The following is an 18,007-nucleotide window of genomic DNA, read 5'->3' on the forward strand; positions in this document are numbered from 1 at the left end:
AGGTTTCTCAAGAAGCAAGTCAGGTGGTCTGGTATGCCTATCTCTGTCAGAATTTTCCACAGTTTATTGTGATCCACACAGTCAAAGGCTTTGGCATAGTCAACAAAGCAGAAACAGATGTTTTTTGGAACTCTCTTGCTTTTTCAATGATCCAGTGGATGTTGGCAATTTGATCTCTGGTTCCTCTGACTTTTCTAAAACCAGCTTGAACTTCTGGAAGTTCACAGTTCATGTATTGCTGAAGCCTGCCTTGGAGAATTTTGAGCATTACTTTACTAGCATGTGAAATGAGTGCAATTGTGCGGTAGTTTGAGCATTCTTTGGGATTGCCTTTCTTTGGGATTGGAATGAAAACTGACTTTTTCCAGTTCTGTGGCCACTGCTGAGTTTTCCAAATTTGCTGGCATACTGAATGCAGCACTTTCACAGCATCATCTTTTAGGATTTGAAATCGCTCAACTTGAATTCCATCACCTCCCCTAGCTTTGTTCGTAGTGATGCTTCCTAAGGCCCACCGGACTTCACATTCCAGGATGTCCTGCTCTAGGTGACTGTGAGTGATCACACCTTTGTACTTCTACACCAATAAACTAGGAATAAGGTTTTGACTAATCTGACGTAATTTAGAACCATTATTGCGGTTCTTTGCCCTGCCCATCCTTTCACGGTCCGCAGGAGATCAGCTTTAATACGACTCCCCTGGAAGAGGCTGTGCTAGCATTCTGAAAGTTTATAATTATGTTCACGTTTGTGTGTGGGCTAGAGTTGGGGAGGAAAACGACCAGTAATTACAGAGTTTCGTCTGTGAGTGCCTGAGAGCTTTAAAGTACCAGAAACACGAGAACCGGACAAAGATGTACTCACTTTTAAATAAAAGTCGCACAAGAGTTGCCGGCGGAATCCGGCTGCCCTTGGCACTCCGTAGGGGACGGAGTTGGGACGCTCGAGCATCTCCTCCACCGACCATCGTTCCCCCGCCTCCCCCACTCCCCCACTCCGGTTCTGGGTCTGAGGCCCTAGTCTAGGAGCGCTGCCGCCGACCCGGGCTCTGAGGGTCTGGGGCCTGGATCCTCGAGCCCCGTCCTTGGACAGGAGGTGATCGCCAGCGCGCACGGAAGTGTGCTCGGCTCGCCCCAGTCCGAGGCGGACTCTCCTCCCCCACTTCCTCCCGCGAATTGGCTCAGCCTCCAGGGCGGCTCCTCCTCCTGCTCTGCCTCCTCCCACTGGCCGAGGCAGGACCCCGGCCGGGGGTGCGGCGCCCATCCCGGCAGTCCCGAGCCCGAGGCGCGACGCTGAGCGGCCGAGCGGGAGGGAGGCGGGGGCCGCCCGCGCCGCTGTCCCCGCCCCGCGCGCGCTGCGCCCCACTTCCCGGGCGGCCGCTCCGCAGCTCGGCCCTCCTTCCTGCCCCAGCGCTGTCCGGGACTCGCGGGGAAGCGAGCCGCTGGCAAGTTTCGGCGCGCGCAGGCGGCGGGCCGCGGGCACCGTGCGCTCCGGGAGGGGCGGCCGCGGCTCCGGGCTTGGCGCCCCGCGCGCTTCCACGATGGCTTCTCCGCCGCGGCGGCGACTGCGCCTTCGCCCCCGCCGCCTCCTGCTCCTTCTCCCCGGAATCCTGCTGCCTCTTTGCGGCGCCTTCAATCTGGATGTGGAGAGTCCTGCGGAGTACTCCGGCCCAGAGGGAAGTTACTTCGGCTTCGCGGTGGACTTCTTCGTACCCAGCGCGTCTTCGTAAGTGGCCACACTTGGAGGGGGAGTTGGCCCCCTCCGCCATCAAGCGCACCCACCCTGCGATTTCCCATAGGGAGCGACCTCTGCAAAACATCCCGCCGTCTTTCTCTCCGTTCCTTCTAACCTTCCCTCCCCCTCACTGGGCGAGTTAGATTCTGGGTGGGTGAAATACTTGGGGGAGGTGAGCCCCCGCACTGCTCATCACCCAGCTCCCCCTTCTCCCTTCTTCGTAGGGAGCGCTTTGCAGCAGACCTGTGCTTAAAATTAGGGGAAAGAGGGAAATCAACAAAGGCTGGTCCGGCGGAACACCGCGCAGCCTCTGCGGGCGTCCTGGACTTGGTCAGTTTCATCTCCGAGCTTCTTTCTCTCCAGTACCAGTTAAAGTTAGCCTTTCCTGTAGTCGTCTTTTTTGCTTCACAGACTTACTTAAACACCCCTGTTTTTCGCTCTCCCCAAAGCCCTCCCTCATTCTTTACGCCTCTCAGTCTGATTCTGTTCCTCCTCGTCTGCTCCTTTTCCAGACAATCTGATGGCTAAAATGACCATTCTGTCGTAGGAAATTCATTGTGTCTTATCTCTGAGGCTGTCAAACCTGTGCACATTGGAGGCTGAACAGATGAATTGGATGTGTCATCTGTTCTTTTTATAGTGATCTATTATTTGGGTCATTGTTCAGAAAGAACGAGGGTGTTTGCTGAGTTTTCACTCACCACAGGTCGTTTCAGTTATGTTTCAAATTGCCAACGTTTCGCGTTGCACAGGATTTGGAACAGAGTTATTGTCATTATTGGATTAAAAGTTGTCTCTCAGGTCAGCAAACGCTGACATCATTCTCACCACCCATCACCTTTTTTAGCGTTAGAAATACTGGTTTAATCAGTGTTCACTGGCTGTCTTTTGGTGTTTAAATCTTGTTTTCAACAGGGAGTACTGTTCTTAACTCTTATAAATCGTAGCAACATAGTTTTGTTTTTTTCTATATTTTAAAGTATTGCTTTTTGGGGAGCGGAGGGAGGATAATTTTAATGGTCAGTGCTTTTTAGAACCATTTTTTCCTATTCATACATACCTAATTTGAGGATGATGAAGTGTTTCTCCTTGACTCTTAATAATAATCATCAGGATTTATTCTTTCTGGGAGTTGCTGATTATCATTCATTTTGGTGACAACCTTTGCGGCAGTAAATCTGTTGGAAGCAGTTGGTGGAAACTAGACCTCCTTCTCTGTAGTGAACTCAATTTTATTTTCTCCAGCGTCATTGCTTTTTATGAGACCTGAGCACAGATTTTCCAAAGTGATAAAAATAATCATTAACTTCAGGAAGCATTTACTGCCTTCTCATTTGATGTAATCATATTTTCAGCCTTTTTTGTTATTTAAATTTTTTTTTGTCTCCAGGTAGTTTTAAGTGTATGCCTTTATATTGCAGGGGATTTTAGTTGCTCTCAGAGTGCTCTTATTAATTGTAATAATTTTGAAAATACACGTCGTCTTTTGTCAAGAGTTACAGTAACAAGAATTAGCATTTAAATACTTTCACGTTGATGCAATGTTTTGCAAATTCTGTGGCAACCCTCTGAATTTAGTAGTGTAAAGATACGTGACAAAATGATAAACTTTTAAGTGTTTTTACCATGGAAGATGCAGTGATGTTGACTGTTGGCATGACATATTTCCTATTTTTTGGTTGCAAAGCTGGATGTCTAATTTGTGACTAGTCATTATAGTTGTTGAATATACTGTGACCTCACAGATTTACATGATCTCCCACTTGGGCCTTTAATGGTAAGGTAAAATTGGAGTTGGTTTGGTTTCATATAACACATTTGAAACTTTCTTCCCTAACATCGTTACTAATAGACAAGTGAGCTCTAGAAATAGCCTAACTTAAAAAAAATATAAAATCATCTTTGAGATTAAAAAACTCCAAAATATATATAAACAAAGATGTCTACTTCTGAGCTTTTCAGATTTAAAAAAGATTGATGCAAACTTATGCTTCCCTGGTGGCTCAGTGGTAAAGAATCTGCTGTCAGTGCAGGAGATGTGAATTCCATCCCTGGCTTGGAAAGATCTCCTGGAGAAGGGAATGGTAACCCACTCCAGTATTCTTGCCTGGACAATCCCATGGACAGAGGAACCTGGGGGCTACTACAGTTCATGGGGTTGCAAAGAGTCAAACAGGACTGAAATGATTAAACAACAACGTGCTTAATTTTGTGGAAAGGTGCTTTTAAAGTTTAACAAGCATTGGAATCCGAGGTGCAGGAGAATGCCATTTACAGTATCAGCAGCTGCATTTGTTGTTGTTATTTGGTATGATAATAAACATCTAAAGGGAAATAAAACATGTTAAAAAAAAGTGCTAATTAAAAATTCCTTTCTTCTGAAGGAAGAGTGCCTGGATTAATGAGGAAGCAATGAGGTCTCCTGCTGCTTCTGATTTCTGAAGGTGTCTAAATACCTTTGACAAGCTGTAGGACTGTTTTATGTCTCATTTTTCTTGTTATAGAAAATCGTTACCAACTTATATCCATACCCTCATGAAAACTAATGAATCAGTGTCCATACTAAGCAAAAATATTAAAGTGACTTCAGTAAAATTTCTCCAGAAATGTCTTAGGTTTAAAGTGAAAAGTCAGAAAAATTGTGATTTGAAAATTATGAAAAATATAGAAAACAAACTATGATTACCAAAGGGGAAAGATTGTAGGGGAGAAGGATAAATTAGGAGCTTGAGATTAGCAGAGGCAAATTACTGTCTATAAAATAAATAAGCAACAAGGATTTACTATATAGAACAGGAAACTATATTCAGTGTCTTTTAATAAGTTGTAATAAGCTATAATGGGAAAGAATACGTACACACACACACACACACACACACACACACACACATAAAACTGAATCACTTTGCTGTACCCCAGAAACGAACACAACATTGTAAATTAGCTATGCTTCAGAAGAAAAGGAAAAGTAACTATGAAAAATAAAACATTGGCACTCTCTATTTTTTTTTCCTGTATGCATTAATTTATGATGACTATATTGCCAAACTTACATAAAGTTTAAATAGTGTATACAGGCCAAGAAGCGAAGGCATGTTTTCTTATGGAGAGTAATTGAAGGAGTTAAAAACTACACCCTAGGCTTAGTTATAATAATGGTATTTTACATTGGTTGACCTATTTTATAATTTACAAAGCACTTTTGCTGTGATTTCTCATTTTGCTGTACACCACAGACCCCTGGGGGAAGAAGGGAAGCAGATAAACTCATTCTTACAGATGAGAGAACTGAGGCCAGAGGCGTTTGCAGCCTTGAGTTTGAGTGGGAGGATGTGGGGAAAAATGGAAAAGATGGGAACACAAGGCAGAAGAAATGAAATTCAAATTCCATTTAATTTTTGTGTTCAAATTTTAAGAAGAAAATGCACAGTTTTCTTATTCTTAAGATATGTTATACAATTCTCATCTTACATATATTTTTAAAATGATGCTATAATGAGCAACACTAGATTATAAGGCTTGCTTTCCCCCCCGTTAAACATGATTGGAGCCTTATTTAGAGTTACTTCTTGTCCTGTGACCCCAAAGACAAGGTTTGGGTGGATGTGCCCTGGTCACAGACCGTCCTGCAAAATGGAAAATGGTTCTCAGTCCTGACTTCCTGTTTGCAACACCTGGAGAGCTTTAAAACCATACTGCTTCCCTGACTGCATCTTCCATCTCAAAGCAGAGCTCAAACTTTATATTCAACAGCCTCTGGATCATTTCTCCTTGACTAGACTGCCTTACCTCAATTTGACAAAAAAGAAAAGGAACTTTTTCACTAAGTGATGTCAGTTGCACCTCTGTTTCTATTAATGGCATCTTCATTCTCTCTGTCGCTCTGGAAATAATTTCATATTCCTCCCTCTCATTTTCTATTTTTCTTTGTCTCTCCTACTGCACACCCCTAATATTAGTCAGTGATTAGTCACCAGGCAGAAGGTCCTAGAAGTTCTTCCTTGCTAATGTTTCTTGCATCCATCTCTGCTTTCCACTTGTACTTTGACGAGCTGTCACAAGCTCGGTCTGTAGTACTCAGGTCATCACCCGTTTTGTTCATCATTTAGCTCTTAGGCCTGCAAAACATCTTGCATGTTTCTAATAGTTTTCTCTTTCTGAAGCATCTTTTGATCCTGGTATTCTGCTGTTTAAATTTCCTCAACAGTGTTCTCATGACCAGAGATGGAGTCCAAACTGCTTAACCTGGATGAAGGCCCCTTTCAGCCTGTCCCAGTCTGCATCTGCATTTAAAAGCGTACGTCCTATTTCTCCCTTCATCTTTGTAACCGTCTTCACAACCCTTTTGAAGAAGGAAATGGCACCCCACTCCAGTACTCTTGCCTGGAAAACCCCATGGACGAAGGAGCCTGGTGGGCTACAGTCCATGGAGTTGCAAAGAGTCAGACACCACTGAGCCTCTTCACTTCTCTTCACAATGCTTTACCAAATAACACAGGTTATTTTCATGAACTGAACATAGTGTGGTTCTGGCTATATTGGTTCTTTTTTCTTATCATAAATAATATACATGTGTAGATTCTGTCATTTTTATTTAGAAAGCACGTCCTATGTTGATTTCTCCTGATTAAGGCACAAGGTTTATAGGATAAATATTATGGAGGAAAAGAGCAAATACATAGAATTTATAGTTAATGCATCTGTTTTACATCAGATAAATGTTGACTGTAGCTGGTTTTTTTTTTTTTTTGATGAAAAGTAAATGAGACAGGAATTATAGTTCTGAAATAACATTCAGCACAATACTATGCACATTTCTCTCTGAATATGTATATGATAATTTTTCAAAAGTTCCTGTTGGTGAAACCTCACTGGTCAGCCAGAGTCAGCCAAAATGTATTAAAGGTGCTTTATCATGGAGAAGTCTGCTGAAAGCAACCAAATAACTTAGTTCATTTGGAGGGTTTGAAAAATGTTCTTGTCATTGTTTGGCTGGTTGTCACTCCTTGGTAGTCAAGGTCACATTCCCTGAAGCAACTGCCTTTAAAGCATGCTTTGGTTTAGAAGTGAATCCACAGGGCATCTTCCTGGTTGTCTTCTCAAATCCTCTAGTCTCTGTCTCACATCCTCTTCCCCTCCTTCTCCCTCCCTGCTTGCCTTCCCTTTTTTAAATTTCCTTTTCCTCCCCCTCTCTTGTGCTTCCTCCTCTCTTCTTCATTCTGTCCCTCCCTTCCTTTCTCCCTTCTCCCTTCCTATCTGCTGTCCCTCCCTCTTTCTTCTTCCCCTGCTTCCCCCAAACACACATTCTACTCTTTGTATTTTAGAATTTCTTGGCATGATATTAATAGCCTGCTCATATATGTAAACCTTAATTTTAAAGCCATTTAATGAAAATAAGTCATTGAGTGAAAATGGGGATTCTGATACTGTTTTGGGGCAAACTTTCTGGCGGGAGATGGATTCTGTCAGGAAATTGCACGTGAAACTAAGTTGCTCAACTTCACATTTTTGCTGCTTATCAGAGAAATCTCTGTCTGCCTCAACTAACCCTGTGTTATCTTCCCCAACTCTCCACCATTGTCATGAAATGTTGCAAGCCAACTATTTTCTACCTTCTTTTTTTACCTCTCTCCTGAGAGCTTGCCTTTGGGTTAATTAATGACCCCTTGAGAAAATTGAGGAAAGAAAAGCTCTTTTAAAAAGAGATTTTAACTTTTATTTCTTGTTTTATTAGGGAATAATTTTATTAATAGTTGTTTTTAGTTCGATGTCATCATCTTGTATTTTTATGATGTGGTCACATTTTCTAAGTTTGCTTTAACTGTACTATTCCCATTCAGAAAATTTCTCCTTTAAGTAATTGTAGTGGGCATTATATTTTCCATACAATGGAAGTGGAAACTGAGGCTGAGAGATTTACAGTGACTTTCTTGAGTGATTTATATGGTGATTAGAACCTTTAGTCCCAAACTGCCCATTAGACAGTGCTGCTTATATCACATTTTTTTTTTCCTGGTCTGTCACTTATTTAACTTTAGTTAAGCTGTTGTAGACATTCATTAGATATTCCTAGATGAACTTAAGTAAAAATGATTTCATTATTTATAAGGTGTTTTATTAACAGGCTGTTTTTTGTTATTGTGGCAGAAAGACACACGACATAAACTTATCCTCCCAACACATTAGCGGGCTTTTACTCTCTGTGGTATGTGTTGCTCTTATAGTCTTAATTTTCTCATGTAGTATCTTTTGCCATTCTGTCCTCTTTATTCTCTACAAATGCTTAACTTTTTTCTCTCCCTTTTAGAACTTAACATTTGTCTAAGGCAGTCTTACTGTTTTTATCTCTCCATTTTTCTCTTTTAGAACTTGCTCTAACACTCTTAAAAGTAACTTAAATATCATGTTGACACTTTGCACAAAGAACTTTATTTCTCAGCTTTTTTTCCCCTCCCATTCCTCCCATTAACCTAGCACTTAGAAGATGAGAATGCTCACACATTCCTTTTATATTATTCTACCATTTCTGTGGCATTTCACCAATGTGCAAGACTGCACATGAAGGTATGCTTAGGAAAACTTGATGAACAGCCTGGTTAGCACATCTAATTACTGTCATTTCATGCCCATAATGTGCAAATGGTCTGATGAAAAGCAGCAGCCTGTTCCTGGTCTTATGCAAGGAACTTGAGCTCTTTGCTCCCAATAGAGGGAGTGCAATTTCCATTCAGAACGCTCCTACAGCGCCCTTTTTTCTGTCTTTGCTGAAGCCCGTGTCCCCTACCAACTTCCCAGCCCTCTCTGTCTCTAGTGCCAAGTAAAGAAAGTATCTGAAATCCAAGATTAAGAAGCGATATGTTACAGAAAGAAATTATTTTAAGGATAACTTAAATAATCAGATGTTAATTGGAGGAGGATTTCTACATTCTGCAGGGCTTGGTGATAGTGGAGGTGGCTTTTTATTTATGGCTGTTAAATCAAATGTACTGGCCACTCAGTTGTCATTTTAAAAAACTTTTTTTAAAGTGCTTATTATGTGGCAGTACATAAATGAATGAGGGTATCCTTCATTCATGGAAGCAGTTTATTATAAGGTCGGAAGAAGTGCTTTGACAAAAAAATTCTTAAAGTTTCTGTAGTGTGCTGTGTGAGGACAGTTCAGAAATGAGTTTGCTTGTAGGTTTTTAGATAGATTCTGAGAACCAGCTCTTCTGTCCTGACGTCCTGGAACCTGTCCTTTATCTACGACACAAAAAGCATAACACACACCCGTGCTTGTATTGTGGCTACTGCAGGAATGATCCTGTGCCTTTTTAGGTATAGATCTGAAAAGTATACTTCTCAGAAATGCTTTTTTTTTTTCCTATCTTGTACTCAAGAATCATTTAATTCAGGTGAAGAGGGGCAGTTTTATAATTTTGTAGCCAAATTTTTGACCTGTTGAAAGGCAGATTTCATATATATATGTGTGTGTGTATGGATGTGTGTGTGTGTAATTTAGCTGTTGACCAGCACTGCTGTGGAGAAGGAGGGTAGAACGATAACTGAGCTGCTCTCTCCTTCATGGGGGTTAAGGCTTCTCTTACTCAGCTTTTTTTTTTTTTCTTGCTGAATGAAAACTTAGTTGGCTATGAGGAGAAAGCACCAGCATTGGTGTTTTACTGATGCCAAATATGACTGCATAAAACTTTATTCAGCAGGGTGTGGCTTGGTTGGGAATTTTGTCTTTTGAGTGTGGAGTTTTAAGATAAGTATCTGGAAGCAAGATTCAAGCAATTCTTGAATTCTTGAAGTAGCTCTTGACTGGTCTAAATAGGATTTGGCAGATACCATCATCCAGAAGAAATGAAATTGATAAATAAAAGTTAAAATCAAAGCATTCCAGTACTTCCCCCAAATCAGTTTAATCACTTTTCCTTTGATGCCATGATCACCTTACAACCTTACAATAAAATATCTTCTAGCTCAAAAAAAAAAAAAAAAAAATCAGAGCATTCCATATTTAAGATGTGGGTTTGTTCATAACTTCACAAAAAAGTGAAAAGCAATTATGAGTATTTTCTTTGCTAGAAGAATGTAAGTGGCTTAGTGTTTAATAAGGAAATGAAATGATAATGGTGGTAGCATTGATCGAGGGCCTTCTCTGCTTGATTCCGCCCTGCTAATTCTTCTACAGTGCATTTCGTTTCTGCTCAGCCTCTTACACTGTCCTCTTTCTCTGACTCCTAAATACTGTTGCTTCCTCTCTTTGATCCTCTCCTCTCTGTGAAACTACGCATTCCTAGTTGACTTTCTCACCACGTTATCTCTAAGACAGAACTCTCCTTAGAGCCACCGATCACCAATTAGGTGTCTCGCGGGTGTTGCAGGTTAACATGTTGGGAGCTGAATTCTTGGTTTTCCTGTAAAATAGTCTGCCTTTTGCTTCCCTACTCTCTCTGCTTTTCTAGCACAGTATATGGTTCTCCACTCCTGCGCTCTTGAAGGAAACCGAGGTTTTATTCTTTCATCTCATCTTCCCTTTCTACCTTAGTCAAGCCACCAGCTCTTCCTGTTCATTCTACTCCAGATGTTTTCCAAATCTGCCCATCCATCTCTTTCTCCATCTCCCCTCCCAGTCTCAGTTACTGTCACCTCCTCCCTCTGCTGCTGGAAGGCTCTCACTTTTCTTGCTCCATTTTTGCCCCCCAACCCTTTATTTGTTTCCCTAAGGCACCCAATTTCATTTTCTTTATCAGATTATGTCTTTCTCTTGCTTTAAAAAAACATTCAGAAGCTTCACATGGACCTTAGGAGAAAACCAGAAAGTTCTACTCTGGCTGAAGGACCCCGCGTGATTTAGCTTGGCCAAGCGCCCCAGTTTTATTTTGTGCCGTTCTCAGCTTGCTCTCCTGCAGCCGCTCCTCTTCTTGGTAAGCTCTTTGCTGCCTTGCGTCTTTGTTCCTCTGCCTGGGATGTCCCCTTCCACCTCTGCATTGTTGTCGTTCAGTCACAAAGTCCTGTCTGACTCTTGGTGACCCCGTGGACTGCAGCACTCCAGGCTACCCTGTCTCACTGTCTCCTAGAGTTTACTCAAATTCACGTCCATTGAGTCCGTCATGCTCTCTAGCCATCTCTTCTTATGCCGCCCCCTTCTATTTTTGCTTTCAATCTTTCCCAGCATCAGGGTCTTTTCTACTGAATTGGCTGTTCAGTAGAGTGGCCAAAGTATTGGAGCTTCAGCTTCAGCATCAGTCCATCCAGTGAATGTTCAGGGTGGATTTCCTTTAGGATGGACTGACTTGTTCACAACCTCTGCATCCCACTCCGTTATTCCCTACTCCCAGTACACAAGACACTCTTTGGCAACTTCCATCTAATCATGTACACTTCAGTATACTTAGAGGTAAATCCATTTGTGACTTTACCTACAAGAAGTCTTTTCTCCTGGTTCTGTAAAGATAACTTCCTTAGATATCCCTTTATCTGAAGAAAATCTGTCCCCTGCATTCCTTAGAGATAACTTTCCTTTAAAGATCCCCATACATAATGTCTCTCAGCCAATTGTTGCTTTCTTTCATTGTTAGGAAAGACTAATTTTCTTTGCTAGTTTCTTGATTCCCCCCCACCCCGGAGGGAATGTGAGCTCCACTGGAGGAGGAAGCAACAAGGTCTTATTCACCCTGGTTTCTCTAGTGCCCAGATCTGTGCCTTAGTAGTGGAGACACTCAATCTATATCTTTTTCTAAATGAATAGAAACAGCTAAAGAAAAGACCTCTTTTACTTATAAATCTGATTCCTGATTATTTTTGTCTTTTGCTAGTTTTACCCTTTTAGGAAATTGAATAGTGGTTTTGTTCTTTGACCAAAGGTTGATTAGATTAATCCAGTGAAAAGAGAAATTTGTTAGTTGCTATAAAAAAAAAAATTGAAGTATGTAGCTTTAAAACAAGATAAGTTTTCCCAGGGGAGAAATGATAATATTTAGAATTACCATACATTAGAATCATTTATTTTTTTTTCAACATTCAGGATATAGAATGTATAAAGTAAATTGTTAAAAAAACAACAACCCACAAATTAAAACAAAATGTCCCTGTCTTCAGCCAGCATATATTTTTAACAAATTTATTGAGCTATAATTGACATGATAAACTGTACCTATCTAAAGTGACAGTTTGACTGGGATAAATTTTTAGTTGATCACTTTGCCGACAGAGGTCCTATAGTCAAAGCTGTGGTTTTTCCAGTAGTCATGTACAGATGTAAGAGCTGGACCATGAAGAAGGCTGAGCGCCAAAGAATTTATGCTTTTGAATTGTGCTGGAGAAGACTCTTGAGAGTCTGTCTGTTGGACAGCAAAGAGGTCAAACCAGTCAATCCTAAAGGAAATCAACCCTGAATATTCATTGGAAGCACTGATATTGAAGCTGAAGCTCCAGTCCTTTGGCCACCTGATGCAGAGTCGACTCACTGGAAAAGACCCTGATGCTGGGAAAGATTGAGGGCAGGAGTAGAAGGGGATGACAGAAGGTGAAATGGTTGGATGGCATCACCGACTCGGTGGGCATGAGTTTGAGCAAGATCTGGGAGATGGTGAGGGACAGGGAGGCCTGGCGTGTTGCAGTCCATGTCATTGCAGAGGAGTCGGACACGACTTAATGACTGAACAACAGCGACAGCAACCCTGAAGTTGCATTGTAATGTGTTACTGGACTGAAAAAACCATACTGAATAATGTATGTATGTAGAAGAGCACCGAATGAATAAGGAAGATGGATTATGCTCTCAGTGAGTGGTTTTTGAAAAATATTCGTGGATGAAATAAGGAGAATGATTGCTTTTCCTAAATCATAAGAGATGGTTTATGCTTTGTGTCACTTAAAGTCTTTGTCTTCCCATTTGTATTTTAGCAGGATGTTTCTTCTGGTGGGAGCGCCCAAAGCGAACACTACCCAGCCTGGGATTGTGGAAGGAGGGCAAGTCCTTAAGTGTGACTGGTCTTCTCACCGCAGGTGCCAGCCAATTGAGTTTGATGCAACAGGTAAACATTTATATAGTGGCCCCTTTTCTTAATTTCTGTTACTTATGTTTTCCCCCTATCTTTACTTCCTTCCATTTGACATATTTTAAAACATTTAATTTTTGAAAGTACTTGCATTAGCTTAAATGTAACAATTTAATGACATATATAAGTACTTTAGATCCCCAGAGAGTTAAAGACAAATGATTATATGATTTTTTTGGTACAATTTTGTGGCATATAAAAGCCTTAATACATTGTGTTTCTATTACTTTAGATGTCCCCAACTTTAACTGATAATGTTAACCTGCAGAAGTCTGGGGAAATCTATTAAAATTTTTGCCAACAGAGAAAGAACAAAAAACTTACTCAGAAGAGATGCAAAAAGTTTTATCAAAAACCAGTTGAGGAATCTTTTGTATTCAAGCAGATTTGGTTGACTTAAAAAAAATTCTTTTCTAGAATTTTTGGGGAAATAATATGATTCTGATAACATTAAAGTTTTCTCTATAGGGATAATTCCATGGTGGTGGTAAGGAGCAAAATAGGATAAGATGAGAAATAAAATTAAGTTTTTCACTTACATAGGTAAAATAAAATATGCATAATCCTATATATATTTGTGTTGGTATATTTATCTACATTTGTGAAAGCTTAGAGAATCATTAAAGAAATAGTTTGACATTCTTCAGGTATAATAGTTTGTGTAATTTTTTTAACAGTGTTGATTTCCTGGCTTTGACAGAATGTTTTAAGATAAGTTTGAAGAAAATTAATATTTTTTTCTGTATTGTTAATTACTGCTAGTTCTAAAATATTCATTCTGAGAATTACAGTATCAGTGAAACAGAAATCATGATATGAACTGTTCCATTTGATATCATGATCAGTGCCAAAATAAATGTCATTAAGCCAATTCTTTATAAGAATCAGGTCACGTTTGCTTTTTTTCCATTTGAAACCATCTGCATTAAACCTTGTTTTTTCCCCCCCATATATATGCAATTGGAAAACTCTAGGAGTATGTAAAAGGTTCAGTTTTACCACAAATAGAGAAATATATCTGTGATTCAGGATACTACTGGTCAGGGCTTTTATGTCTTCTAATGAAATATGCATATTAATGAATAAAACTGCTTAACTGTTCAGATATAGTTCTGTATTCAGCACCATAGGTTTTGTGCAGTGCAAGGTTATTTATTAACTTGTCTTTATTGAAATTTGTTTATTCAAAAAATTTCAAACAGTTTAATAGAGTAGACAGTGAAAAATGGATTTGCTCACATCAGCCTGCTTAGAGGCCACCACTTTAAACAATTTCTTTTATCTTCTTAGAATTTTCTTATTCCTACATATCTATATATCCTTTAAAAATAAAAGCAACGCACGGAATAGGAGTCTTCTGTATATTACTAAGGCACCTGAGTCAACCTCAGTCCTCCTCCCAATATAATCTCTTATAGACATATATAGATTTACCTCATTCTTTGCCAATCATGGCGATTATTCAGTTTTATGTATATACAGTCCATATTGTTTATCTCGTGCCAGCAGGCAGGGCAGTCCATGAGTTCACCGCGGTCGGCATCCTAGGCCTTCTATACACACAGTAGGGTGGGGAACGGTGGAGAGGAGACCTGGAGGGGCGGATGGAAAAGAGCCAGCATCACCCTTCGCAGTTCTCTACGCTTCTGCCCCAGGTACCCGCTGCTGTTTGTTCTCTAGACCAGCCAGAGTGATTCTTTTAAAATATTCAGATCGTAACATTCCCATTCAGATTCCACTGAGTGGACAGATTCCACTGTCTCACAGTAGCTGAGAGGACTCTTGAGTATTCCAGCCCACCAGTTCTGTCTTTACCTTCATGCTCTTCCAGCCTCACTGGGTCTCTTTGCAGAGGTTTGTAAACAGTAGGCACAATCTCACTTCATCTTTGCCTGGACTGTTTCCACTGCCTGAAACATTGATTCCCCAAGTGTGCATTGGGTGCCTCCATCACCTCCTCTGGAAATTCCTCAAATGTCATTTTCTCAGTTATGCAATGACCTTCTTATTTAAAATTCCAATTCCCCCTTTTCCCACTTTGTGCTGCCATCATCTTCTCTGCTTTATTTTTTCCTTAATACTCACATTGCTATAGAAGTTATTTATTTTTAGTTAATTTGTTTTAATTATCCTTTCTTTCAGTTAGGATATATATTCCATGGGGATTGTTTTTATCTGTTTTGTTCACTGCTGCAATCCCAGGGCCTAAAACAGTGCCTGGCACAAGTGGTACCCAATAAATTAGAGTCTTAAGAGCTTTTCCTATAGTGAGGAAATTTCTAAAGTCCTTTAGTTGACATGTATGGACTTTTTGTTCTATTCTTTTAGTCCTTGTTTATGATAGTTCTCTAATCATTTTGTATAACCTCTTAGACTTCTCTTATGAAAAGAATATACAAATTGTATTTTTTTCATTACAGTTTTTATCCAAATAGTGTTTGAATTTAAGAAAACAGTACACTATGGTTTTCAGTAATCTAGTCCTAAACATGTGTATCTGGAACTAGCACCATCAGGCTGTGTCTTGACTGTGGAAGAAATGCTTACAACTTATAGCATCCTCCTGAACTTTCCTCACACCTCTGTCCCATCCTAACCCCAGTACATCAACATCTCTGCACCATTGATGTCTTTTATCTTTATCATTATCTCAAGAGAGATAGTGGCATTTCTCCTTCCCTCATCCTCAGTCTTGAGTCAGGGGAGATAGTAGCTGAAGGGATAAATGTGGTTTCTGGAAGCAAACCGCCTGGGGCTTTACCCAGCCCTGTCATTTACTGCTGTTTCACTTTTCATAGATTACTAACAGGTTACCACCCTCTCCCTGACAGTGCAGGAATGTGTTAAAAGGAATGAGTTGATCCCTGTGGAGTTAAATGGAATGTTAAAACGTGCAGGGCCAGGCGCACTAGTCACTCACTAGTATTTGTTGTTCTGTTGCTCAGTCATTTCCAACTCTGTGACTTGGTGGACTGCAGCGTGCCAGGCTTCCCTGTCCCTCACCATCTCCTGGAGTTTGCTCAAACTCATGTCCATTGAGTCAGTGATACCATCCAACAATCTTGTCCTCTGTCCTCCCGTTCAAGTTGCTTTATATTGTTATTACTTCTCCCTTCTCAGGGACCCTGCTTACTTTCATTTGTCTCTATGATCCTGCCCTTCCCCCATACTCCTTTTTAAATTTTTTTTAAAAAAGAAAACAACTTTCAAACATGCTTTAATTTTTCCTACCTGAAAAATTAATTGAAATAGCTTTCCCTTGAGCTTGTGTCTTCTCTTAGCCATTTTCCTTTCTCCTTTTCTTCACAAGCAGGATATTGAACACTCTGCCTTCCTTTATCACCTCCCACGCTCAGCTACTTCAATCTGGTGGCTCCCTGAACCCAACCCAGCATCGCCCAAATTCAAATCGCTGGTGGCAGCTCTGCCTCAGTGGACACTTGATCCCTTATCCACCACTGTCTTATTTAAAGTTGTCACTTTTTGCCTGTCTGAAATTATCTTGTCCTCTTATTCCTCCTAACCTTAAAAAAAAAAAAAATTGAAAAAAAATTATTGAAGTATAGTTGATTTATAATGTGTTAATTTCTTCAATACAGCAAAGCGACTTAGTTATATATGTATTCTTTTTCATGTTCTTTTCTATTACATTTTGTCATAGGATATTGAATATAGTTCCCTGCCTCCTAACCTTCTTGGTACTCTTGTGGAGTTTGCCCTTTGACTCTTCTTTCTTCTCTCTCTCCATCTATATTTGCTATACATCGTCGTGTCATAACAAGGAAATAGACCGTGGAGTCACACAGACCTGCGTTCAAATCCAGGCTCTGCCATTTTTTCCAGTGTTGTTGTGGCTCAGTCACGTCCGACTCTTTGTGACCCCGTGAACTGTAGCCAGCCAGGCCCCTCTGTTTGTGGGATTCCCCAGGCAAGAATATTGGAGTGGGTTGCCATTGTTACTTTGGGAAAATTGCCTACCTTTCCACAGCTGTACTACATTCCAGGGGTGACCATGAAAAGTTTCAGTTATTTATTTTCGCCTCTTTATTGTTTTTATGAGTCCAGAGGAGACTTAAGTGCTTTAAAGGGCTCCGTCCTCATTTTTTTGAATATTTGGGAAATAAAATTTATTGTTGTTCAGTCACTAAGTTGTGTCCAACTCTTTGCGACCCCACGGACTGTAGTATGCCAGGCTTCCCTGTCCTCCACTGTCTCCTGGAGTTTGCTTAAATTCATGTCCATTGAGTTGGTGGCAGCATCTAATCATCTCTCCTGCTGCTTCCTTCTCCTTTTGCCTTCAATCTTTCCTAGCATCAGGGTCTTTCCCACTGAGTTGGCTCTTAGCATCAAGTGGCCAAATAACTGAAACGTCAGCTTTAGCTTTAGTCCTTCCAGTGAATATTCAGGGTTGATTTCCTTTAGGATTGACTGACTTGATCTCCTTGCAGTCCAAGGGACTCTCAAGTGTCTTCTCCAGTACCACAGTTTGAAAGCATCAGTTCTTTGGCGCTTAGCCTTCTTTACGGTCCAGCTCTCATACCTACACATGACTACTGGAAAAACCATAACTTTGACTATGTATATAGAGAGCTCTCTCTCTCTCTCTATGTATATATAGAGCTTTTTTTTTTTTGAAGTGAAAAGAAATTTTAATATACACACTTTCACTTCAGTTAATTCAACAGTGATTTCTGATAGGCATGCTTATCCATTTAGTTTTGCTTCAAGTTTATTTTTCAACATAGAGCCACCTTCCTAATGAGATAGTTGAGTTGAACTATTTATTTTTAAAGAGTACAATGTACCTTGTCCTCAAAGAGTTTTATCAACTTTAACATTTTCAGAGAGCTATATGAGGCTGCTCATTATGGTGGTTTCCCCCTGAAACTTGCCATTTGGAAGATTGCAAAACAGACTAGGATCTTCCCCAGTCTATTGGTTGCTTATATTCATATCACAGCCCAGGTGGGTAAGAGGTAGAGATTGAATGATAAATAGATCGCCTCCAATCCCAGCTGGGTGAGAGAGCTTCGTTTTTTAGAAAGGAAACCAAATCATGAAAACCTTCCTAATGGTGTGATTTATGCCAGGATTCTTTTGAACTTAAGAAGGGAATTTAATCCTTGTACACAGTACTCTTCTTTATGGCTTTTTAGAGTTTTCCTCCCCAGCCATCACTCTCTAGCCAGGTGATTGTTTATACCTGGTGTAGAACGGAAAGCGTG

The 18,007-nt window shown here is 40.5% G+C and overlaps 1 protein-coding gene across 2 annotated transcripts in view; it reads left to right on the top strand.

The window, feature by feature from the left end:
* Positions 1–1,394: 1,394 nt before the first annotated feature.
* ITGAV (integrin subunit alpha V) overlaps positions 1,395–18,007 on the top strand; it is a 102,607-nt gene continuing 85,994 nt past the window's right edge. The window contains exons 1-2 of one of the 2 annotated variants that reach the window (XM_065931895.1): positions 1,395–1,725; positions 12,628–12,758. In XM_065931895.1, coding sequence (XP_065787967.1) covers positions 1,541–1,725; positions 12,628–12,758 — 316 coding nt within the window. In that variant the 5' untranslated portion in view covers positions 1,395–1,540. The remainder of the gene's footprint in view (positions 1,726–12,627; positions 12,759–18,007) is intronic. The other variant, XM_065931896.1, reaches the window with a different exon arrangement.

The sequence above is a fragment of the Muntiacus reevesi genome, chromosome 3 (genome assembly GCF_963930625.1).
Source record: "Muntiacus reevesi chromosome 3, mMunRee1.1, whole genome shotgun sequence".
Taxonomy (NCBI): Eukaryota; Metazoa; Chordata; class Mammalia; order Artiodactyla; family Cervidae; genus Muntiacus; species Muntiacus reevesi.